This window comes from Onychomys torridus, chromosome 17 (genome assembly GCF_903995425.1).
Source record: "Onychomys torridus chromosome 17, mOncTor1.1, whole genome shotgun sequence".
Taxonomy (NCBI): domain Eukaryota; kingdom Metazoa; phylum Chordata; class Mammalia; order Rodentia; family Cricetidae; genus Onychomys; species Onychomys torridus.
Genome location: NC_050459.1, coordinates 1,213,479 through 1,231,885, shown reverse-complemented (window position 1 = coordinate 1,231,885; position 18,407 = coordinate 1,213,479). Strand labels below are relative to the sequence as shown.

Below are 18,407 nucleotides of genomic sequence, written 5' to 3'. Positions count from 1 at the left end.
TCTCAGATGGGCACTGCTAACCTCTGTTGTTTGGGCAAATGGTCTGGACTGTAGCACTGATTTGTGGCAAGCCAGAGATTACTTCTCTAGGTGAGCCCTGGAGGGAACCCCAGATATCCTGTTCTCAGATGTCAAGACAAGTCTAAGAGAAAAAAGCCTCCCCACACAAGACAGGGTAGTTCTGGCTGGCCTGTAGTTCTGGAAGTGGATCTGTAGGTCAGGCTAGCCTTTGGACTCAGATCCATCTGCCTCTGCCTTCCGATTAAAGTTGCTGCCATGCCCAGCAAAAAGCTGACTGGCTGACTGACTCCTAACACTAGGCAGCTAGGACTTCAGGGCCAACTTCTGTGTGGACCTTTCCCTCATTGGCAGGCCCCAGGTCAGTGAGCCAGCATGCGGACAGCAGTGTGTGGATGATCAGTGATCCCATGGGAGCAGTAGGCACAGTGACAGATGAGCATCAGTGTTAGAGCTGTGTGACTGGAATGACTGGGAGCGTTTGTAGGGACTCAGCTCTTCTGACATGGAATCAATGTTGTCTCCAGCTGCTCAGTGCCATCGGGCAATAACTAGTTGTCTTAGTGTCCTTGGCTATACTGCCCTCACCCCGTGAGCTGGAGCTAACCCTGGGAACCCTTCTCCCAGACACCCCTCCATTGCCTGACTCAGTTTGGCATGTGAGGCACTGGCCTGGTTACTGATCCTCAGTAGGATCTCCCATTCAATAGGCTCTCTTCTCAGCTTCTCCATAGGCCCCACACTGCCCTCAGTTCAAGCCAAACTCAGCCTAACTGGAGCTGTCACACAATCTTCCTGGTCTCACCACACACCCAAGATCTGGTCCTTCTTCCAGGATATTTTGGCTCCTCCCCAGACAATGACCCCTTCTCTTCCCATTAGTTCCCATGCATCTGGCCTTTGTGCTTTTGCACTCAGGGAAACCCCTCACATTGCCTCCTCCAGGAAGCTGTTTTGGTTTTTCTGCTCTGGTTGTCTATTTTGGCATTACATTAATGGCAGTTCACAACCCCTCAGTACCCATTCCCATGACAGTAGAACTCCACAGAGACAAGCACAGGGCAGAACACTTCATTGGCCTCCCAGAGTCTCTGCTGAATGGATATCACTGGGCCCAGCTCTTCCTGAAGCTGGTTTGAACCCTCTCTCCATCCCTGTGCCCTTTCTCACACCAACTAGCCACTGCATTCATCTTTGAACTTCCAGAACACAAGGACAGGGGTTCAGCACCTTCTTGCTGTGATTATCCCAGGCCTTTGGCTTGTTCCACTCAGGGTCCCTTTTGACTGTGTAAATACACTTTATTTTCCGTCTTTCCTGCCTGGGAGACATGGAGTGTGAACAGGCAGTGTGCAAAATGGTGGTGGGCAGTGTGGAAGGGCACGTGAGGGGCACCTAGGAGGGCCCCCCAGGGGTACCCTGCCCCGGCCCCCAGGCTTCTTAACACTTAGAGTAGGCCACCAGGAACGGAGACTGAGCTGGGGGCCCACCCAGGAAGCACCCAGGGATTGCTTGGGACACCACCCTACCTGAGGCTCTAGGAGCACTGAGGGGGGGTCAGTCCCCAGGGTCCCAAGATGCAGGGGTGAAGGATAGAGGAGCCTGGGGCATCGATGGACTTTGGCACCATTCTCAACTCTGACTGGGCAGAGACCACAGAAACACTTCAAGGAGAAAAGGGAGGTAACTCTGACTGGGAAACTCTGGCCAGAAGTGGGGCTAGGGACACAGGAACAAGTGCTCTGAGGCTGAGAACTCCTCAGGAAGGGGTTCTCTTCAACAGCCAGCCAACATGTATGATGTTAGGGCTCTCCAGAGGAAGATGGGTACTCTGGGGAAAAGGGCCTCTTCTATGCAGCTTCTGTAGCCCTACAGAGTGGGGAGACACTGCCCAGGCCTGAGCTGGTTCTCACTGACCACTCACACCCCTGATGACCCTGCACACAGGATGGGGGGGGGACTTTGGTTTCTGCTGCAGGGGCCATGATGCCTGTACCAGGCATAAAAGCCCAGCCTGGCCATCTGACCCTGGTGGCAAGGGACTGGCTGTTCAAAATCACTGTGTCCAGGGAGCCTGTCCTGGAGTGCTAATATCCAGTCCAAGTTGCCCCTCCTTCCTCAAACCCACTGTGGCTCCTGGGCCCCACCCAGCAGGGCCACCCTTGTCCCAAAGGGAAGCTGACTGGGAGGAGGAAGCTTCCTGCTTAGCAAGTCCTGGGACCTCTGCACTTTCCGCCCTTGTCCATATTAGGAGAGCAACACCCTCCAGGTAACTGACCCAGGCACCCCCTGAACTCAGGAGGGCCTGGACCGTATGGACCAAAATAGGTAAACACTGCTACATAGGACAGGCCTGCCAGTAGGCCCTGCGCTCTGTGCTGCCTCCTTCTCCTGGCCCTTGGTTGGGAGGAGCCACAGAGGCACAGAATTTTCTAGTGCTGCGGAGCAGCAAGGTCACTGACTGCTGCCCTCTCCTCCCAGCAAGCAGTGGTGGCGGCCTCCAGGCTCCCAGGGAGTGGCCCCCAGCCTCAGTTGTCCAGGCCTTGGTTGCTATAAGACGTTGCCAGCTCGTCTGCGTCGCTGTCTGAGCTACCTTCACTGTCTTTGGCTGGCCTTTCCAGATGTCGGAAGAAGCGTGCGTCCCGGGGCGACAGAGGGTAGAGTGGGTCCTGCAGGGCTGCACCCACGCCCACACCCACGCCCAGCAGCTCTTCATCAGAAGATGGTAGAGAGTCCTCGTCCAGGTGCCGTGTCAGGCTAAGCCCATCGAAGGCCAGCGGGTCCTCGAAGGCTGGTGGGCCTTTCAGCAGTCGTACCTGGGGTGCGCGGGGGTGGGGGTGGGGCACCCGCGCGTTGGAGATGTAGGCTGATGTACCCACACGGAAGCCCGGCCATCAGGCGCCCTCCTCCCTTACCCACCTGGCTTCATTCTTAATCTGGGTCCCTGCACCAGAGTCTGGCCTGTCGCCAGCATCCCGTGTCCTCACCTCAGCCTTCAGCTCCTCGATCTGCTCCTTCAGCTCGCGGATGTACTGTGACGAATCTGAGTGGTTCAGCTGGCCCTGGATGCGACCCTCCTCCCTCTGCCGGTAAGGCCGAGGACTGCAAGTCAGAGCATGGCCAGCCCGGGGGGACCACCATCCTCCCAGCTCCTGCTGCTCACCTGGATCTCCAGCTCTGCGATGCGCTGCCTCATCTCCGCCACTGCGGCCATGCTGTCGGCCTCCCGAAGGCGCACCGCCATCACTTCCTCCTTGCTCTGGAATGGGGGGTGGGAGTGGGGGAGGGTGGTACAGAGGTTGGGTTAAGGAGGTGGCTAGGTCCCAGGTGGGGTCGTGGGGGCCGGGCAGGGGCTGCACCTTGCACTCAGCCTCTGCCTGCTTGCGGCGGCTTTCGCTGAGTTGAGTCTGGAGTCCCTTGTTCTGTGCCGCTAGGTACTGCAGCTTTTCCTGCAGAGCCGCACGTTCCGCCTCCACACGATTCAGCAGGTTGCGGTGGATGTTGTCCTGGAAAGGAGGACCAGAGGGCACAGCAACAGGAGGGGGCTGGTCACGGTTTGGTCAGGGGGTCCGGTGTGGCAGTCACTGTCTCCGAGTAGGCATGGCCTACCTGCGTCTCCAGTTCCACGACTCGCTGCCGCCATTCGCGGCCATCGGCCAGGGCCTGTGCCTCGCGCAAACGCACAGTCATGAGCTCATCCTGCAGCTCGCCCAGGACCAGCTTCCTCGGGGACTCCTTCCAGCGGCCACCGCGGGAAAGATGGGCCTAAAGGGTGGGGTGGGGGTGGAAGGGTTCTAGAGGCCAGCCCAGGAGTACGGCCCACCAGCTGTTCCAGGCACATCCTGCTGGGGGCACCCTCACCACCCGTCCTCACCTGCCAGGTGTCCGAGAGCTCCTGCAGCTGCAGTTTCAGCTCCCGAGCAGAGGCTACAGCCTCGCCCTCCCGCACCTTGAGTGCCTTGAGCTCCTCTTGCAGCCTGGCTACATTGTTCTCATCTGGCAGCGAGCTGTTTCTCTGCAGGGAGTCAGGAAGTGAGGCACCCAGAAAGCGGCTGTAACTCCACGCCTGTGCTCTAGAACCCATGCATCGGGCCTTTCCCTGGATCCTGATCTGCGCGGGGCAGCTGATGGATGGGAGGACACCACCCTAGACTACAGCATACCCGTGGGAGCAGGGACTAGGTCCAGGGGAAGAGGACCCTCAAGTGTGACCCTAGCTAAGGTCCATTATCTGCAAAATGGATGCAAAACCAGCATCTACTCTTTCTCAAGTCTGCCCTTGGGAAACCCTTGAACTGTGAGGCCTCCTGAAAATATTACTGCTAATTACATAATGCACACTGGGGCAGTGAGGGTGAGTGCCAGTCTGCTCTCATCTCCAAGAGTCAACCCTTTCACGACCCAGGACCAGTACTGAGAACTGCATCAGCAGGGGCGGCAAGACGCAAGACAGGCAGCAGCACCCTGTGCTCTCTCCCCCTGGCCTGGCCTTGAGCCCCTCTTCCCAGAAACACACAGGCCTGGACCAACCAGCCTCTATTCTGTCCTGCTGTGGAAAGGGCCCAGTGATTGGGGGTGGTGCTCATGATGTAACTTGGTGGGCCTGGTCTTCACCGACCCTTTATTAGGTCTGGGTGTGAGTCACAAGACAGGGTCTAGGCTGAGCACTTTTCCCTCCTGTGTGGAGATGGGGTTGAGGCTTCTGGCCCTCACTTAGTTGTAGCAGATTTTGGGGGAGGGTTTTTCTCAACTTCAAGGACTTTATGGCAGCAGCAGCTTCCAGGAGAGTTTTTGCTGTTGTTGTTGTTGTTTTTCCTGGACCTCACTTTGTAGCCCAGGCTGGCCTCGAACTCACAGACATCCGCCTGCCTTGGCCTCCCGAGTGCTGGGATTAAAGGTGTGCACCACCACCGCCGGGCTGTTTTGGTTTGGTTTGGCTTTTTTGTTGTTGTTGTTTTTTAAAGACATTATCTCAGGTAACCCGGGCTGAAATCTGACTTGCTGTGCAGCCAAAGATGGTATAGAATGGCTGATCTTCCTTCTTCCATCTCTCCAGACAAGGGTTACAGGTGTGCACCAGGGAAGGACTCTGGGGCTTCATGTATGCTGGGCGAGCATTCTACCAACTGAGGTACCTCCTCAGCCTGAGTTGTGTCAACTCATAAAGCAGCTGGGGAGGCACTCAGGAGGTCTGGTTACCCACTGCCAGGGCTACAGGTAGGAAAGTGTGGCCCTTAGTGTGCTTTTGGAGAGTCTCTTCATGGGAGAGAAGAGGGAGTAGTAGGCAGTCCTAATTAATGGGCCTGGGCCTTCTCTGTCAGCCTTGCCTTCCCTGCATCCTGGCATCTCAGCCATGGGGAGGCATGCACAGTGCAGCGGGATACCCAGGAACTTATGAAGCCTGCCACACACCGTGATTTAAGAGTGAGACTTGGGGCAGACTGTGTGCTGTGTATATGAGTCCCACAGTTCAAGTGCATGGGAAGCTCTGGGGTGAGGGATCTGTTTGGAGACTGTGGTGGTGTAGGGGACAATGCTTAGGTGGCAATGGGCTATAAGGCAGCACGGAGAGGTCTCCTCTTCCACTCCTCCATGGGAACTGACTGACATGAGGGTACGGCAATTGCCCTGCTGCCTCTTCTCTGAAGAGGCCAGAGGATGACTTCAGGCGTTCTCCTATCACTTTGCCTTATTCCCTTCAGATAGGATCTCTCACTGAACCTGGAGCTAGGCTAAAGACCAGCAAGCCAGAGATCCTCCCATTCTCTGCCACAGTGCTGGGATTATAGGTGTATGTGGCCACTTCTGGCTTCTGAAGCTCCTAAAACTCACTCAAGACCTTTGTCTCCTTTCCCAGTCATACCTTTTCCATGTCCAGAACCTTGTCCTGCATTTCTCGAAGGGCCCCCAGAGTCTCTGTCTCACGTAACCGTGACTGCTCCAACTCTGTCTCCAAGTGTGCTACAAAGTCCTCTGTGAGGCGAGGGTTTTCCTGGAGACAAAGACCAGCATTGGTCCCTGCTGCACAGTGGACAGCTTCCATGCCAGTGGGCCAGAGGTTCCCAGTTTTGGGGCATCCTGGATTGAACCCATGCTCTGTTCATGGCACTTGGAGGCAATGGAACTGGCTTGGCTAATTTCCAGGGAAAACTGTACAGAATGGATGTTGGGAATGGGACTTTCCATGACTTCAAGATGCCTTCTGAGATCCTCCAAGACTCAGTCCCAGGACCATGGGCTGGGGGAAGGGCATGTGCTCCTGCAGTGGGGTGAGTTGTGGAGTCATATACATGGGTGTGGTCAGGGACCAGGGGCAGGGTTGAGGCTTTTCTACCTTTCTCCCCTCAGGCCCCCTTTGAAATAGGGAAGGATAAGAGGGAAGAAAGTTCCCTTTGGGCCTTTGGGTAGAAAGCAAGACTCTCTCTTTCTGCTCTGGTAGCCTGGCAGGGCATTTCTCTAGGGGATGACCCCAATCTAGCCTTGGCAGGCACCCACTTCCCCAGCCCCAGCTCCTGTTCCCTGACCTCTGACTTGTTAGGAATTCTGATTCTTGGTACCAGCATCACTTCCTGGGTCAAGATAGGCTTCAGGCCTCATGAGGTACCCTCTTCTGGGCTATCTCCCTTTTTTCAGTGCTCCCTTTGAGCCTGAAGACAATAGCTCTGGAGCTCACCTACCTCTTCATATCCTCATGGTAGGAACCTAGAGGTTCTTTGTTTTTCAAAGGAACCCTACCGTTTATTCTCAACATAAGACATCTTAGGATGTCCTGTGGAGGCTAGGGGTGGCTGGCTGTGAGGGACAGCAAATCCACACTAGCCTTTGGATACCCCTCCCCATCTGCTAGGTCTAATCCCCGAGGGAGGGCCCTAAGGAAGGGGGGCACATGGGCTTGTGGGAGGTGCGGTCCTGCCAGCCACCCCCACGCCCAGGCCTGGTACCTGCTGTTCCTGCAGCTGCCGGATGGTGCTCTGTGCCTTCTGAAGGTCCTCGGCAGTCGAGCTGCACTGTTGTCTCACCACTGCCAACTCCCGTTTGATGACATAGTTCTCCTCAGCCTCCTGTGCCCGCGTCACCTGCCCCTGAGCACAGTGAGGACGGGGTGGAAAGGGGCCGTGACTTTCTGCTTTGGCCCCCGGCCTGGCCTCTGGGAGGCTCAGAGAGTATGAGAGAGGGGCAGAGTGAGACAGGCATGGCCTTTAGTGCTCAGAGCCTGGGATGGGGTGCCCCACAGCAGGCCTCAGGATGTAGGGGTGCAGACAGGCAAGGACAGGCCACCTGAAGGATCCTGGGAGTACTGGACATTCTGGAGGTGCTGCCAGGTTTAACTGACAAGTGTCCCCAACTCCCAAGCTGGGGCTCCTTCCCCCCTTCTGGCTGTTTGCCTCTGTCCCAAATGAAGAGAAAGATTGTTATCTTGAGCCAAAGGCCTCTGAAAGGTGGGCCACTTCCTCCACCCACATTCTCTCTCCCACCCAACTTGATACTCTGTCCCCCATTCCAGGCTCGGAGCCACTGAGTGCTGTGCAGAAGCTTCTAGAAAAGCCATCCAAGAATGAAGCAGCAGCAGAAGCAGGAGGTGAGAGATGGTGATGGGTGGCAGGCAGAAGCAGAGGCTTGGAAGACTGTGTGTATGTGCCTGCAATTATGCATGCATGCCTGTGGGTGAGCACATTCATGTGAGCTGAGCACAGCACATGTCAAGGCCTACAACCAAATGCTCTAAGGGTCCTGAGCCCTAGTGGGGTGGCATCTATTGCCCCTTGGTGGAGGAAGCCTGCTATCTATGCTGAGTGTAAGTTTTCTCCTAATCTCACTCCCACAAATGCCTCCCATCCTGGTGTTTGTCTCCGGCTCACATGCCCCCTCCCTGAAAGCATTGGTCTCCCTGGAAGCTGCTCCCTCCATGCAAGTTGCCAGGCCTGCCCCATTGCCCCCAAAATGGCAGTGGCCAGGAAAGAGGTGGTTACTGGCTGTCTTGTGCAGGGACCCAGGAAGGGTCTGGGATAGAGAGTGCAGAGGTATATGGAAAGGCTACAGTACCTGGATTAACCTATCAGCCAAGGCCGCGCTCTCCTACCAGGCGAAGGGGGTTCCCAGCAACAGGGGAAGGAGGCAGAGCAGAAGGCAGGGGACAGAAGAGGGGGAGAGACAGACAAGAACCACTTGTCACTAACGCAGTGGGCTACCTCTAGAAGCAGGGGAGAGAGGAGTGAAGACCAGAGAACCAGCGGAAGAGGACCCGGAGAAAGACCAAAGCCAGAGCCAGCTCCGTCCTGGAGAGGGGTTCATATGAGTGGGGAGGTCAGGGTGTACTGGGGCTGAGAAAACTCAGCAGCAGGAATGACTCTCCACTGTGTGAAGAGGAGGTCCCAGAGAGGGCTGGGGCAGGGTCTCTTCACTGTGTGAGGAGGTCCCAGAGAGGGCTGGGGCAGAGAGTGCATTTTAATTTTGAGAGAAAACAAGAATTGAGGCTTGGTGTGGTAATAACATCCTCTCCATGACCTACTACCTCCTCGCAGCAGGTGAATAGACAAGTGAGGAGCACTGAGGAGCAGGAAGTGGGGCCCAGAGTCATGCTAAATCACCCAAACCACCACCCTTAACCTAGTAGGGTCCAAGGCCAAGTCCATGTCTCTCCACCTCAAGTTGTGAGGTTCCCCACCCCCTTCCATTCTGTCTCCCTTTCTAGGGTGAGACTGAAAAATTACAGGTTAGGGTTCCTTGTGGTCCACTGACAGAGCTCATCTTCCTATCCACGTAGTTTGTGACTACCATCCACTGAGTTACATCCACAAATTACAATTCAGCTGCAACCCTAGGGTCTGATTTGAGATGCAGAGAGGGTTGGAGTCTTCCAAGAACCTCTAATAACAGGGCAGCCCAAACCTCAGTGGGGTTGGGGGCGTTTAAAGAAAAGGCCACCCATATATTTTGTTGAGACAGGGTCTCACGTAGCTGAGGCCAACTGGCCTTGAATTCTTGATTCTCCTGCTTCCACCTTCTGTGTGCTTAGATTATAAGAGTGCGGCCACTATGCCTGCCCCCACCCAGGCTTAAATCAGCTGGTTCAGAACAGAGCCATGGCCCAGCCTTAATGGCTGCTGGGTGTTTTGAGGCCTGAGATTTGGAACTTAGCAGCTGGTACCCACACTCCTCACCTTCTCTAGGGTCTCAATCCGTTGTTTGAGCAGTCGGTTCTCTGTTCGAAGCCTCTACAGAGGAAGAAGAAGAGCACTTCAGAGCGTGCCCGAACACCTATAGGCACTTAATCCCCATTCACCAACCACAGAGGTCAAGGAAGGGACTTTATATTCTGGGTCAGAAATTTCAGAAAATGAGGCATATTCCTGCCTAGATGGCTCATTAAAAATACTGGGACCTGTAAGATGGCTCATTGGATAAAGGTGCTTGCTGCCAAGCTTGAGTTAGATGCCCAAGATTTACATGGTGGAAGGAGAGAACTGACTCCCACAAGTTGTCCTTTGACCTTTCATATGCATGTTATTGCACACCCCCCACATACATACACAAAATAAAATAAAATTTAAAAGCTAAAACTGTTTTGGTGTTAGGAATGTGGCTCAGTTGTTAGAGTGCTTTTGTAGTACACATGAAAGCCCTTGGTTCACAAAATCAGAGGCAGGAGGATCATAAGTTCAGGCTCATCCTTGGTTACATAGTGAATTGGAGGCCAGTCTGGTCTACATGGGATACTGTCTCAAAATGATGATGATGATGATGATGGTGGTGGTGGTGAAAATGATGATTTTGGTTTTTCAAGACAGGGTTTCTTTGTGTAGCCCTGGCTATCCTAGAACTCGCTCTGTAGACCAGGCTGGCCTCAAACTCACAGAGATCTGCCTGCCTCTGACTCCTGAGTTCAAACTGATTTTTTTAAAAATCCAAACTTTTAGTAGAAACAACCCAGAAAGCTTTCATGGTGTGATTCATTCATTCATTCATTCATTCATTCATTCATTCATTCTCTCTCTCTCTCTCTGTGTGTGAGTGTGTGTATGTGTGTGTGTGTGTGTGTGTGTGTGTGTGTGTGTGTGTAAAAGGAGAAGTCAGCATCTACACTATCCTTAGAAGTCTGTTTCTGCCTTGGTCTTTCAAGGGCAGAGGCCTCTGTGTTTGGGGAGAAGCTGATGCCAGGCAGTCCTGACCACTTTTTGTCTTGGTCCCAGCAGCCCCTGAGTTAGACTCTCAGGAACAAACCCCTTTCCTGTGTTGAACATGTAGGTGGCCTTGGCTTTAATAATTTCTTTTTGAGATAGGATCTCATATGTTCCAGGCTGGCTTAGAACTTGCTGTGTAGCTAAGGTTGCCTTTGACCCCATGATACTGTTGCTTGCACCTCCTGAGAACTGAGACAGTAGGTGTTTACCATGATGCTGTGTATGTGGTGTGATGCCAGGGTGTGGACAGAAGTCAGGGCTTTTTGGAGACATTGCCTTGGTTACTATTCTCCTGCCTCCTACAGTCTTGTTATATAGTATAGTCAGCTTTGAATTCTAATCCTTCTACCTCCTGAGTAGGGGATTAGAGAGGTGCAGCACACATGCTTGGTTCTGCCTGCTGTTCCATGGTGAAGAATTTATGGTAAGTATCTGTGGTTTTAGGTTCCCTCATGACCCTCTAGGAAGCTAATGTATGCAGATGTGTTATAGCTAGCCTCCTCAGCTCTTGGTTATAAAGAAATCATTTGTGTTAGCAGGTGACTGAGAGTCCTACCTGGCTTGTGGGTTGGTTTTAGTTATCAACTGGACACAGCCTACAATCACTTGGGAAGAGAATCTCAATGAAGGATTGTCTACATTGGGTTGGCCTGTGGACACGTCTGTAGGGCATTTTCTTGATTGCCTTAATTGATGTGGGAGTGGCCTGCCCACTGTAGGAGGCACCATTCCCCAGGCAGGGGATCCTGAACTGCTTGACTGGAGAACAGAGCTGACCATAAGCAAGCACATACTCAACATGCAAGCATCTCTTTGTTCCTGACTGGATGCCATGTGACCAGCTGTCTCAAGCTCTTTCTGCTGTGACTTCCCTGGTGGTAATGAACTGTAATCTGGAATTGCTAACTAAAATAAATAATTTCTTGTCTTAAGTTTAAAAAACTATTTTTTTTTGAGATTTTATTTATTTTATGTGCATGGAATGACTACAGAGGCCAGAAGAGGGCATCAGATCTCTTGAGATGGAGATATAAACAGTTGTGAACACAGGTCCTCTTAACTGCTGAACCATTTCTGCAGACTGCCTCAGTTTGTCAGAGTATTTTATCACAGCAGAAGAAATGAAACCAGAATATTTTCCATGGGTTGGTTTCACAGAATATGTCCTGAATTGCTTCTGGTGATAGAAACACCCAGAAAGCAACTGGAGCGAATCATGGGTCAATGGTCACTGACTCACATTGTGTGTAAGGAAGCTGAGCCAGAGAGAAGTGGAGCCTCAGCTGAGCTTCCCGGCATGGCTGGATGAGAAGTGTTTAAGAACACGGAGGGTTAGGTCTCCTGAGCCTGGCCTGTAACTCCTGGATTGCTCTGACCAATCTGAACTTGGCTGGTCATGCACCTGGCACCACCCCTCACAGCTTGGACAGGCCCAGCTGAGGAGTCCTCTTTATCCTGATTACCAAAGGGGAAAAAGGGAGGCAGAATGAATGAGGGGTATGTAGGACTACATACTGGTCACAGTTTACAAAAAATTGTGAATGGGGGCCAGGGGATGTAGCTTAGTTCATAGACTTCTTACCTAGCATGTGTCAAGCCCTGGTTTAACCGCCAATTCCCTACAACCTGGGGTGTAATTGCACATGTCTCTAATCTCAGTATTCATGAGGTGGAGGCAAGAGGATCAGGAGTTCAAGGCCATCCTTGGCTACAAAGCAGGTTAAGGTCATATACCTGATCTATATGAGACCCTGTCTGTGGATGATGACACACACCTGTAACTACAGTCCTGAGGCAAGAGGACTGCAGATTTGAGGACAGCTTGTACTATATACATAAAGACCTCGTCACAACAAACAAACTCATTGCTTCTCACATTCTTGTTTAAGGTTAAAAATGAAAAAAACAAGCAATAAAAAATAAATATATGAGGCTGGGCTTGGTGGCACATGGCTGTTATCCCAGCACTGGGGAGTCTAGTTCAAGACCAGCCATGACTACACAGGACGACTCCATCTGAAACAAAACAAAAGACAAACAAACAAAAAACCCAAACAAAACAAAACAACCACCCCAGCATCCTCAAATAAAATTTTGTATTTAAGTATTTACATTTATATGTTTATTTTGTGTGTGCACATGCACATGATTGCCATGGTCCACTTGTGGAGTGTGTAGAAGTCAGTCCTCTCCTTCCACCATGTAGGTCCTGGGGATCAAACTTAGGTCATCAAGCTTGGTGGCAGTGCCTTCACCCACTGAGCCAACTTCCTGACTCTGACACTCTGTATTTTATGATGCTTCAGTATCTCGAGGCCTTGCTAGCTTGGGACAGATAATCCTTCTCAGAACTAGCTAATTGCTAGTTGGCAGGTATGTTGTCTTTCCAATAAAAAACCAACAAGTCCAGAACCCAAGTCCTCAACCCTCTTTTATCTGATGCTTAGTAAAGGGATACCACCCTTATTCTAATGGCCCAGTGCTGATATAAACACTAGGAGGAATCTCCTTGAAGCTGAGAAAATCACTTAAATTGCCTGCTCACATTGCCTGCCCTGCCTGGTCCTGAGCCTGTCACACACACTTGCCCTGCTTTATTCTTTCTTCCTATAGAAAGAATGTTGAAGTTTCTGGTCCGTGCCTCCTCCATGTTCTCTGACTGACCTGTCCTGTTTTTCACTCTTGAAATGGAGTAACCAAGTCTCCTTTCTTTTGTGTATACTTGTGTGTGCATATCTGTGTGTGTGAAGGCATGTGTGTTTAAGCTCATGCTCTAGTGCACACATACATATGGAAGCCAGTGGTCAGACTTTAAATTCTTTATTTTAAAATTATTACTTATCTACTTTAAAGTTATTTTATTTATTATCTATATTTTGAGAAAAAATTCTCACTTTAAGCCCTAGCTGGCCCGGAACTCACAGAAATTGGCCTGCCTCTGCCTCTTAAGTGCTGGGATTAAAGGTGTATACCACCATGCCTGGCTCCAGCCTGTTCGGTTCTTTTGTTGAGACAGGATCTCATGTAGCCCAGGTTGGCCCTGAATCTCTCATATAGCTGAGGAAGACTGTGTGCTCCTGTCCTCTCAAGTCAGCCCTGGGATGACAGGACTGTGCTGCCAGGCCTGGGTTTGTTGGTTTATTTTGAGACAGGGTCTCACTACATTATGGCTGGGCTGGAACTCATTATGTAGACATCTGTCTGCCTCTACCTCCCAATAGCTAGAAGTAAAAGCATGTTCCACTTTAGTTTTGGAAATAGTTTCTCACCCAGGCTGAAGCTCATGGATTGAGCTAGGCTGGCTGGCTAATAAATTCCATGGATCTTTCTGTTACCTCCCCTGATCCCAAGTTACAGATGCATACCAACCTTGCCTGGCTTTTACTGTTGGGTTCTAGGACATCTGAACTCAGGTCTCCACGCTTGAGAGACAAGCACTTTACAGAGGCGTCTCCACAGCCACGCTTCTCCTCTGTTATTTGGAGTTTCCCAGCATCTCTCTGCCTGTCCCTGTGTCTCCAGGGCTGGAGCTACAAGTACACTACTACTCCTGGCTATCTCACAAGGGCCCTCACGCTTGCACAGAGAGCACTTCACCCACTGAGCCACCTCCTCTGCCTTGTTTTTTTTTTTTTTTTTTTTTTTTTTTTTTTTGTTCTGTACTGAGGATAGAGGCCAAGGCCTTGTGTATGCTGGGCAAATGCTCACCACTAAGCTACAGCCCCAGCCCCAGTACACTCTTCTTTCAAAGGCAGCTGTCATCTTGCCTTACCTGATTCAAACAAATAAGGGTGGTTTTTGTCTTGTTTTGTTTTGAGACAGGGTTTCTCTGTGGAGTCCTGGCTGGCCTGGGACTCACTGTGTTGACCAGGCTGACCTTGAACTCAGAAATTCTCCTGCCTCTGCCTCCTGAGTGCTGGGATTAAAGGTGTGTATCACCATGCCTGGCATTAAATCAGGATGTTTTAAAACAGGCTAAAGGTGAAAGACCAAACTTCAGGACACTCGTGCCCTATGTGAGGGTGTCCACCTGACTTCCCAAGGAATCCCAGGGAAAATTTTCAGTCTGGCCTTGGGCCCAAGGGTCTGTGGCATTCTTATCTATTGCTGGGTCCTCACAGTCACCAGATGAGAGCAGGCCCCTTGACTGCATACAGCAAGAACCACATTTTGATCTGGTACAACATGGAAGCTGCCTTTCTTGTGAGATGACTCACAAACCCAGGGCAGATGACTTTCTGGAACCCTTAAGTAGGGCCAGGTGGTCTGGATCATCTAGGCTCTGCCCCTGACTTTCTACATGAGGTGGGAACGATGACAAGGTAGATAGTAAAAGGAACAGCACAGCAAAAGCCCCACTTTTGCAGATGGGGCCTCCAAGGCTCAGGTGAATTCACTTGCTAGGGTCACACAACTAGTATCCTTCATGGATACTACTAACTAGCCACTTTGCCTCATCAGCTGGAGAGGACAGAACCATGTCTGTGTGGGGTGTATCCCTGTCTGTCCTCTATACTGGGTGGTAGGGCCCATTCTTGGCCAGCGGGCTTTGGAGACCTGTAGCTAGTCAGTGGGTTGGAGTAGGTGAGGCTTCCCAAGGCTTAGCTGGGTCTGAGCCTTCCTCTCTCTCCTCTTCTAAATCCTGGCCCTGGACTATATTTGGCAGGGCCTGGGGCTCCTTGGGGAGGCATTGGAGGACTCTAGGTGCTCAAGAGTGCTTTCATCTGGGAAGCCAGATCCTTGTCACTTAAGACCAGGTCTCTTCTTTGTTTCAATCAATGTTTGTTGGGTGAATAGCTAAAATCACATGAAGAGGTATGAAGCAGAGGCCATCAAGAGGTGAGTTTGGGCTCAGAGGTGTTGTGTACTCAAAGAACTGATTATGATGGGCTGGCAGGTCAGCTACCAGTGCAACCAGGCCCTCAGTGGGTGCCCATGCTCAGCCTACATGTCCTGCTTGTCCTAGCCTTTTTCCTCTTAGCCCCCAACTTTGAAGGTTCCCCAGTCTTCTAAGCCTTCTGGGTGTTCTCCTGCCCACCAGGTACATTGCTGCTACCCTAGGCCCTTTGCACTGGACCCATGGACCTGTAGTGTCTCCCCAGGCTGGTCTGGCTCTCTCTTGTATGATTATATCCAGAACACGGTGGAGTTCACACTATTTCAGTTATTTATTGACTGTCGCCCCATGAGATGGGGGTTCGGGGACATGAAGGGAAGGAACTTTGACTGTCTTGTTTACTGGTGGATAGCCAGCTCTTGAGGATATGCCAGCTGGGACAGGCGCTCCCACGCGGGGCTGGCAGGTGAAGGAAGGGTATTGTGAATGAGGGTCATTGGAGCCTCAGGCTGTCTGCCCGGGCCAGCCCGTTCCACCCGTGCGCTGGCTAGGACTGCCCTCTAGTGGCCAGCTCTAGAGTTGCGAGGGAAAGCCCCCAGGGCGCCCATCTTTGCCCCTCGCCCATGCCTATGGCACTCACTTTGATCTCGATCTGCTCCTCCATCTCCTTACTCTTCATAGCTGCGTACTCCTTCTCCAGCCTGTGGAGACAGAGTACACGGTCACCGTCCCTGCCTCCCTGGGGTTGGGGAGGACTTCCCTCTCGGGATCTCCATTCCCGGGCACTGACCTCTTCATCTTTTTAGGGTTGTACTTGACCTGGTAAGCCTTGAAGACCAGCTTGTCCGGGCAGCTGTCAAACTGGTGGGGGATCACTCTCTGGAAGTACTGTGGGGATACAGGAGTCGCTGTCATATGGGTCCTGACCATCAGCTCTGCCTCAGCTGTCACTGTATCCTGCTACTGCCCAGGGCTGGCTTCTCCTTGTCTCAGCACCTAGGCTGTAGACTCTGGCTACTCAGCCAGCATTTGTAGTGCTGATGAATGACTGTGTGAGAAGGAACAGCTGGGGAAGATCGGAAGGTCTGCCTTCCCAGGATGCCTTTGGGGGAACCTTGAGAAAATCAGGCCTGGGACTGGGGGTGGGGATCAGCTTGGCTAGCTGTCCAAGCTGACCTGAGTGGTGTTCCTGGAGCCAACAGTGGGAAGAGCCCCAGAACCCAGAGTGGAGGGAGAGAATTGACTTGTGAGGACTGTGACCTGACCATGGGCCATGAACCCTCCTCACTCTTTCTTCCTCTCCCCAACCCCACATGAACAACAATAATAAATACAATTAAGTTAAAACAGTCAGGCTAGAGGACCTTCTGAAGGCAGGGCTGGGATGAATGGGATCTGAGCATGAGGGAACCTTCCTCAGGAAGGGGGCAGACAAGCCCAGTGGACAACGGGTCCTGTTCCTCCGCCCAGCTGGTCTCCTCAGGCAGTCTTGGACAATGGATGCCCGTGTTCACAGAAACAACTGTGGCTTTTGTGCATTCTTTCCTGAAGCACCAGCTGGAGATGCTGGGAGGGGGTAGGGTCTGTGTGATAGGGAAACCATGGTGAGGGAAAGCTGGCTTCTGCTCTAGCATACTGTGCCAGCGGCAGTCCCAGGCAGGAAGGGGCTCCCTCCCATGTCCCCCAGGCTGAGAGATGGGATGAAACCATATTGAAAGTCTCCCAGTTCAGCTAGGTTACTTTGCAGGCAAGCTCTTGGGGACTTGTAACAAGTGGGTGGGAAAGAGTGGATAGGATCTCCCCAAATCAGGTGAGTGCTGGCCTCCCTGTCTTCCCAGTGCTCATTTGCTGGCTCTGGGATGTATCTGACAGAGTCTGTGGTTCCTCGGAGGACAGCAGAAAGGGTCCCAGATGCTCAGGAATGACTTCCATTGGGAAGCCAGGCCCTCATAGCTTAGAATCTTGTATAGCTCAGGTTAGCCTTGAACTGCTGATCCACCTCCTGAGTGTTGGGATTGAAGCCATGTATCACTCTGCCTGTTTATGTAGTGCTAGAGATAGAACCCAGGGCTACATGCATGCCAGGCAATCACTCCCTCTCTCTTGTCACAGGGAAGGTTTCCTGTGCCTGTCACCTCCAGCAGTCAGCCTCACCTCCCAAGCCATGCCGTCTCACCTGGGACATGCCTTCCATGTCCAGCTGCATCAGCTCTGTCTGGTTCACTTGCAGCAGGGCGAGGCCGACTCGGAACACAATCTCCAATCCCTGCAAAAGCAACCATGGCCCCATGAGCCCCCTGTCCTCTCACGAGTGAGTCTCCCGTCCTCACACCCTAGCCCTTCTTCGTCTCTTTCTTGGGGTGTGATGTGACCCCCCCATGCAGAGTGGAGTGGGCAGGGGTACCCTGTGGGGCACTCACCTCATACATAAAGATGTCAAAGACCCGGGTGGCAACAGGCAGGGGGAAGGTGGTAAGGAAAAGTGTGAGGAACCAGGATGATGCATACATGGATGTGTGGAAGCTCTGTGATCGGAAGTGGGTGTTCAGGTCCGGAAGCTGCTCCTGTGTGGGGAGGGGGAGGCTGGTGGGCACGGAGAGGGAGGCATTGAGCCTCGGTGCCCCTCACCTCCAAGGAGCATTTGCTGACCCACCCTGGGCAACCTAGGTCCCCCTTAGGTCCTCTTTCAGTGACATGGGGGCACAGGCAGGACTTGAGGAAATGCCTGTCAGTGTGAGACTGACTTCAACTTCAGGCTGCTAGATAGAGTAGACCACCGGGGAAACTGAGGCTGGAGAAGGTGTCAGAACCCTGGGCTTCCTCCTTGAACCAGTGTCTCTCTGTGCTATAGATTGCACATCTGCTTGGCTGTGTAAATTTTAGGTCTCAGGCTTTCCAGCCTGGGGTTGCAATCACTTCTCAACTTTGAGGGGGGCAGATGCTGGGAGTCAAATTATTTTCTATTTGTGGGTATGTGTGTATTGGTCTGTGTGTGTGTGTGTGTGTGTGTGTGTGTGTGTGTGTGTGTGTGTGTGTGTAGGCCAGAGGTTGATACTGCTACCTTCTTTGAGACAGAATCTCACTATATGGCCCTGAAAGTCTTAGAACTTGCTAGGCAGATCAGGCTGGTTAATGAATACACAGGGGGCTGGCTGCCTCTGCTTCCCAAGCACTGGGATTAAAAGCATGCATTACCAGCTGTCTCTATTTTTTGGCCTTTAATCTCAGCACTTGGAAGGCAGAGTCAGGCAGATCTCTAGGGCCTCACAAATGCTAAGCAAACCTGCTATCCCAGCCCTCTGCATTAACTTCCTGCCTGTACAACTATCAGCTCCTATGGAGCTCTACCACCCTGTCCTCAAAGCCTGAAA

The 18,407-nt window shown here is 52.2% G+C and overlaps 1 protein-coding gene across 5 annotated transcripts in view; it reads right to left on the bottom strand.

Moving 5' to 3' along the window:
• Positions 1 to 1,077: 1,077 nt before the first annotated feature.
• The window catches only part of Evi5l (ecotropic viral integration site 5 like), a 41,253-nt gene continuing 23,923 nt past the window's right edge, over positions 1,078 to 18,407 (bottom strand). For 2 of the 5 annotated variants that reach the window (XM_036209516.1, XM_036209512.1), the window contains exons 7-21: positions 17,457 to 17,600; positions 17,213 to 17,302; positions 16,401 to 16,619; positions 15,827 to 15,924; positions 15,677 to 15,737; positions 9,180 to 9,233; positions 8,062 to 8,094; positions 6,960 to 7,100; positions 5,882 to 6,010; positions 3,893 to 4,033; positions 3,628 to 3,783; positions 3,378 to 3,524; positions 3,182 to 3,277; positions 3,006 to 3,101; positions 1,078 to 2,834 (exon numbers count right to left, since the gene is read on the bottom strand). In XM_036209516.1, the coding sequence (XP_036065409.1) occupies positions 2,547 to 2,834; positions 3,006 to 3,101; positions 3,182 to 3,277; positions 3,378 to 3,524; positions 3,628 to 3,783; positions 3,893 to 4,033; positions 5,882 to 6,010; positions 6,960 to 7,100; positions 8,062 to 8,094; positions 9,180 to 9,233; positions 15,677 to 15,737; positions 15,827 to 15,924; positions 16,401 to 16,619; positions 17,213 to 17,302; positions 17,457 to 17,600 (1,893 nt within the window). In that variant the 3' untranslated portion in view covers positions 1,078 to 2,546. The remainder of the gene's footprint in view (positions 2,835 to 3,005; positions 3,102 to 3,181; positions 3,278 to 3,377; positions 3,525 to 3,627; positions 3,784 to 3,892; positions 4,034 to 5,881; positions 6,011 to 6,959; positions 7,101 to 8,061; positions 8,095 to 9,179; positions 9,234 to 15,676; positions 15,738 to 15,826; positions 15,925 to 16,400; positions 16,620 to 17,212; positions 17,303 to 17,456; positions 17,601 to 18,407) is intronic. The other 3 variants (XM_036209514.1, XM_036209511.1, XM_036209515.1) reach the window with 3 other exon arrangements.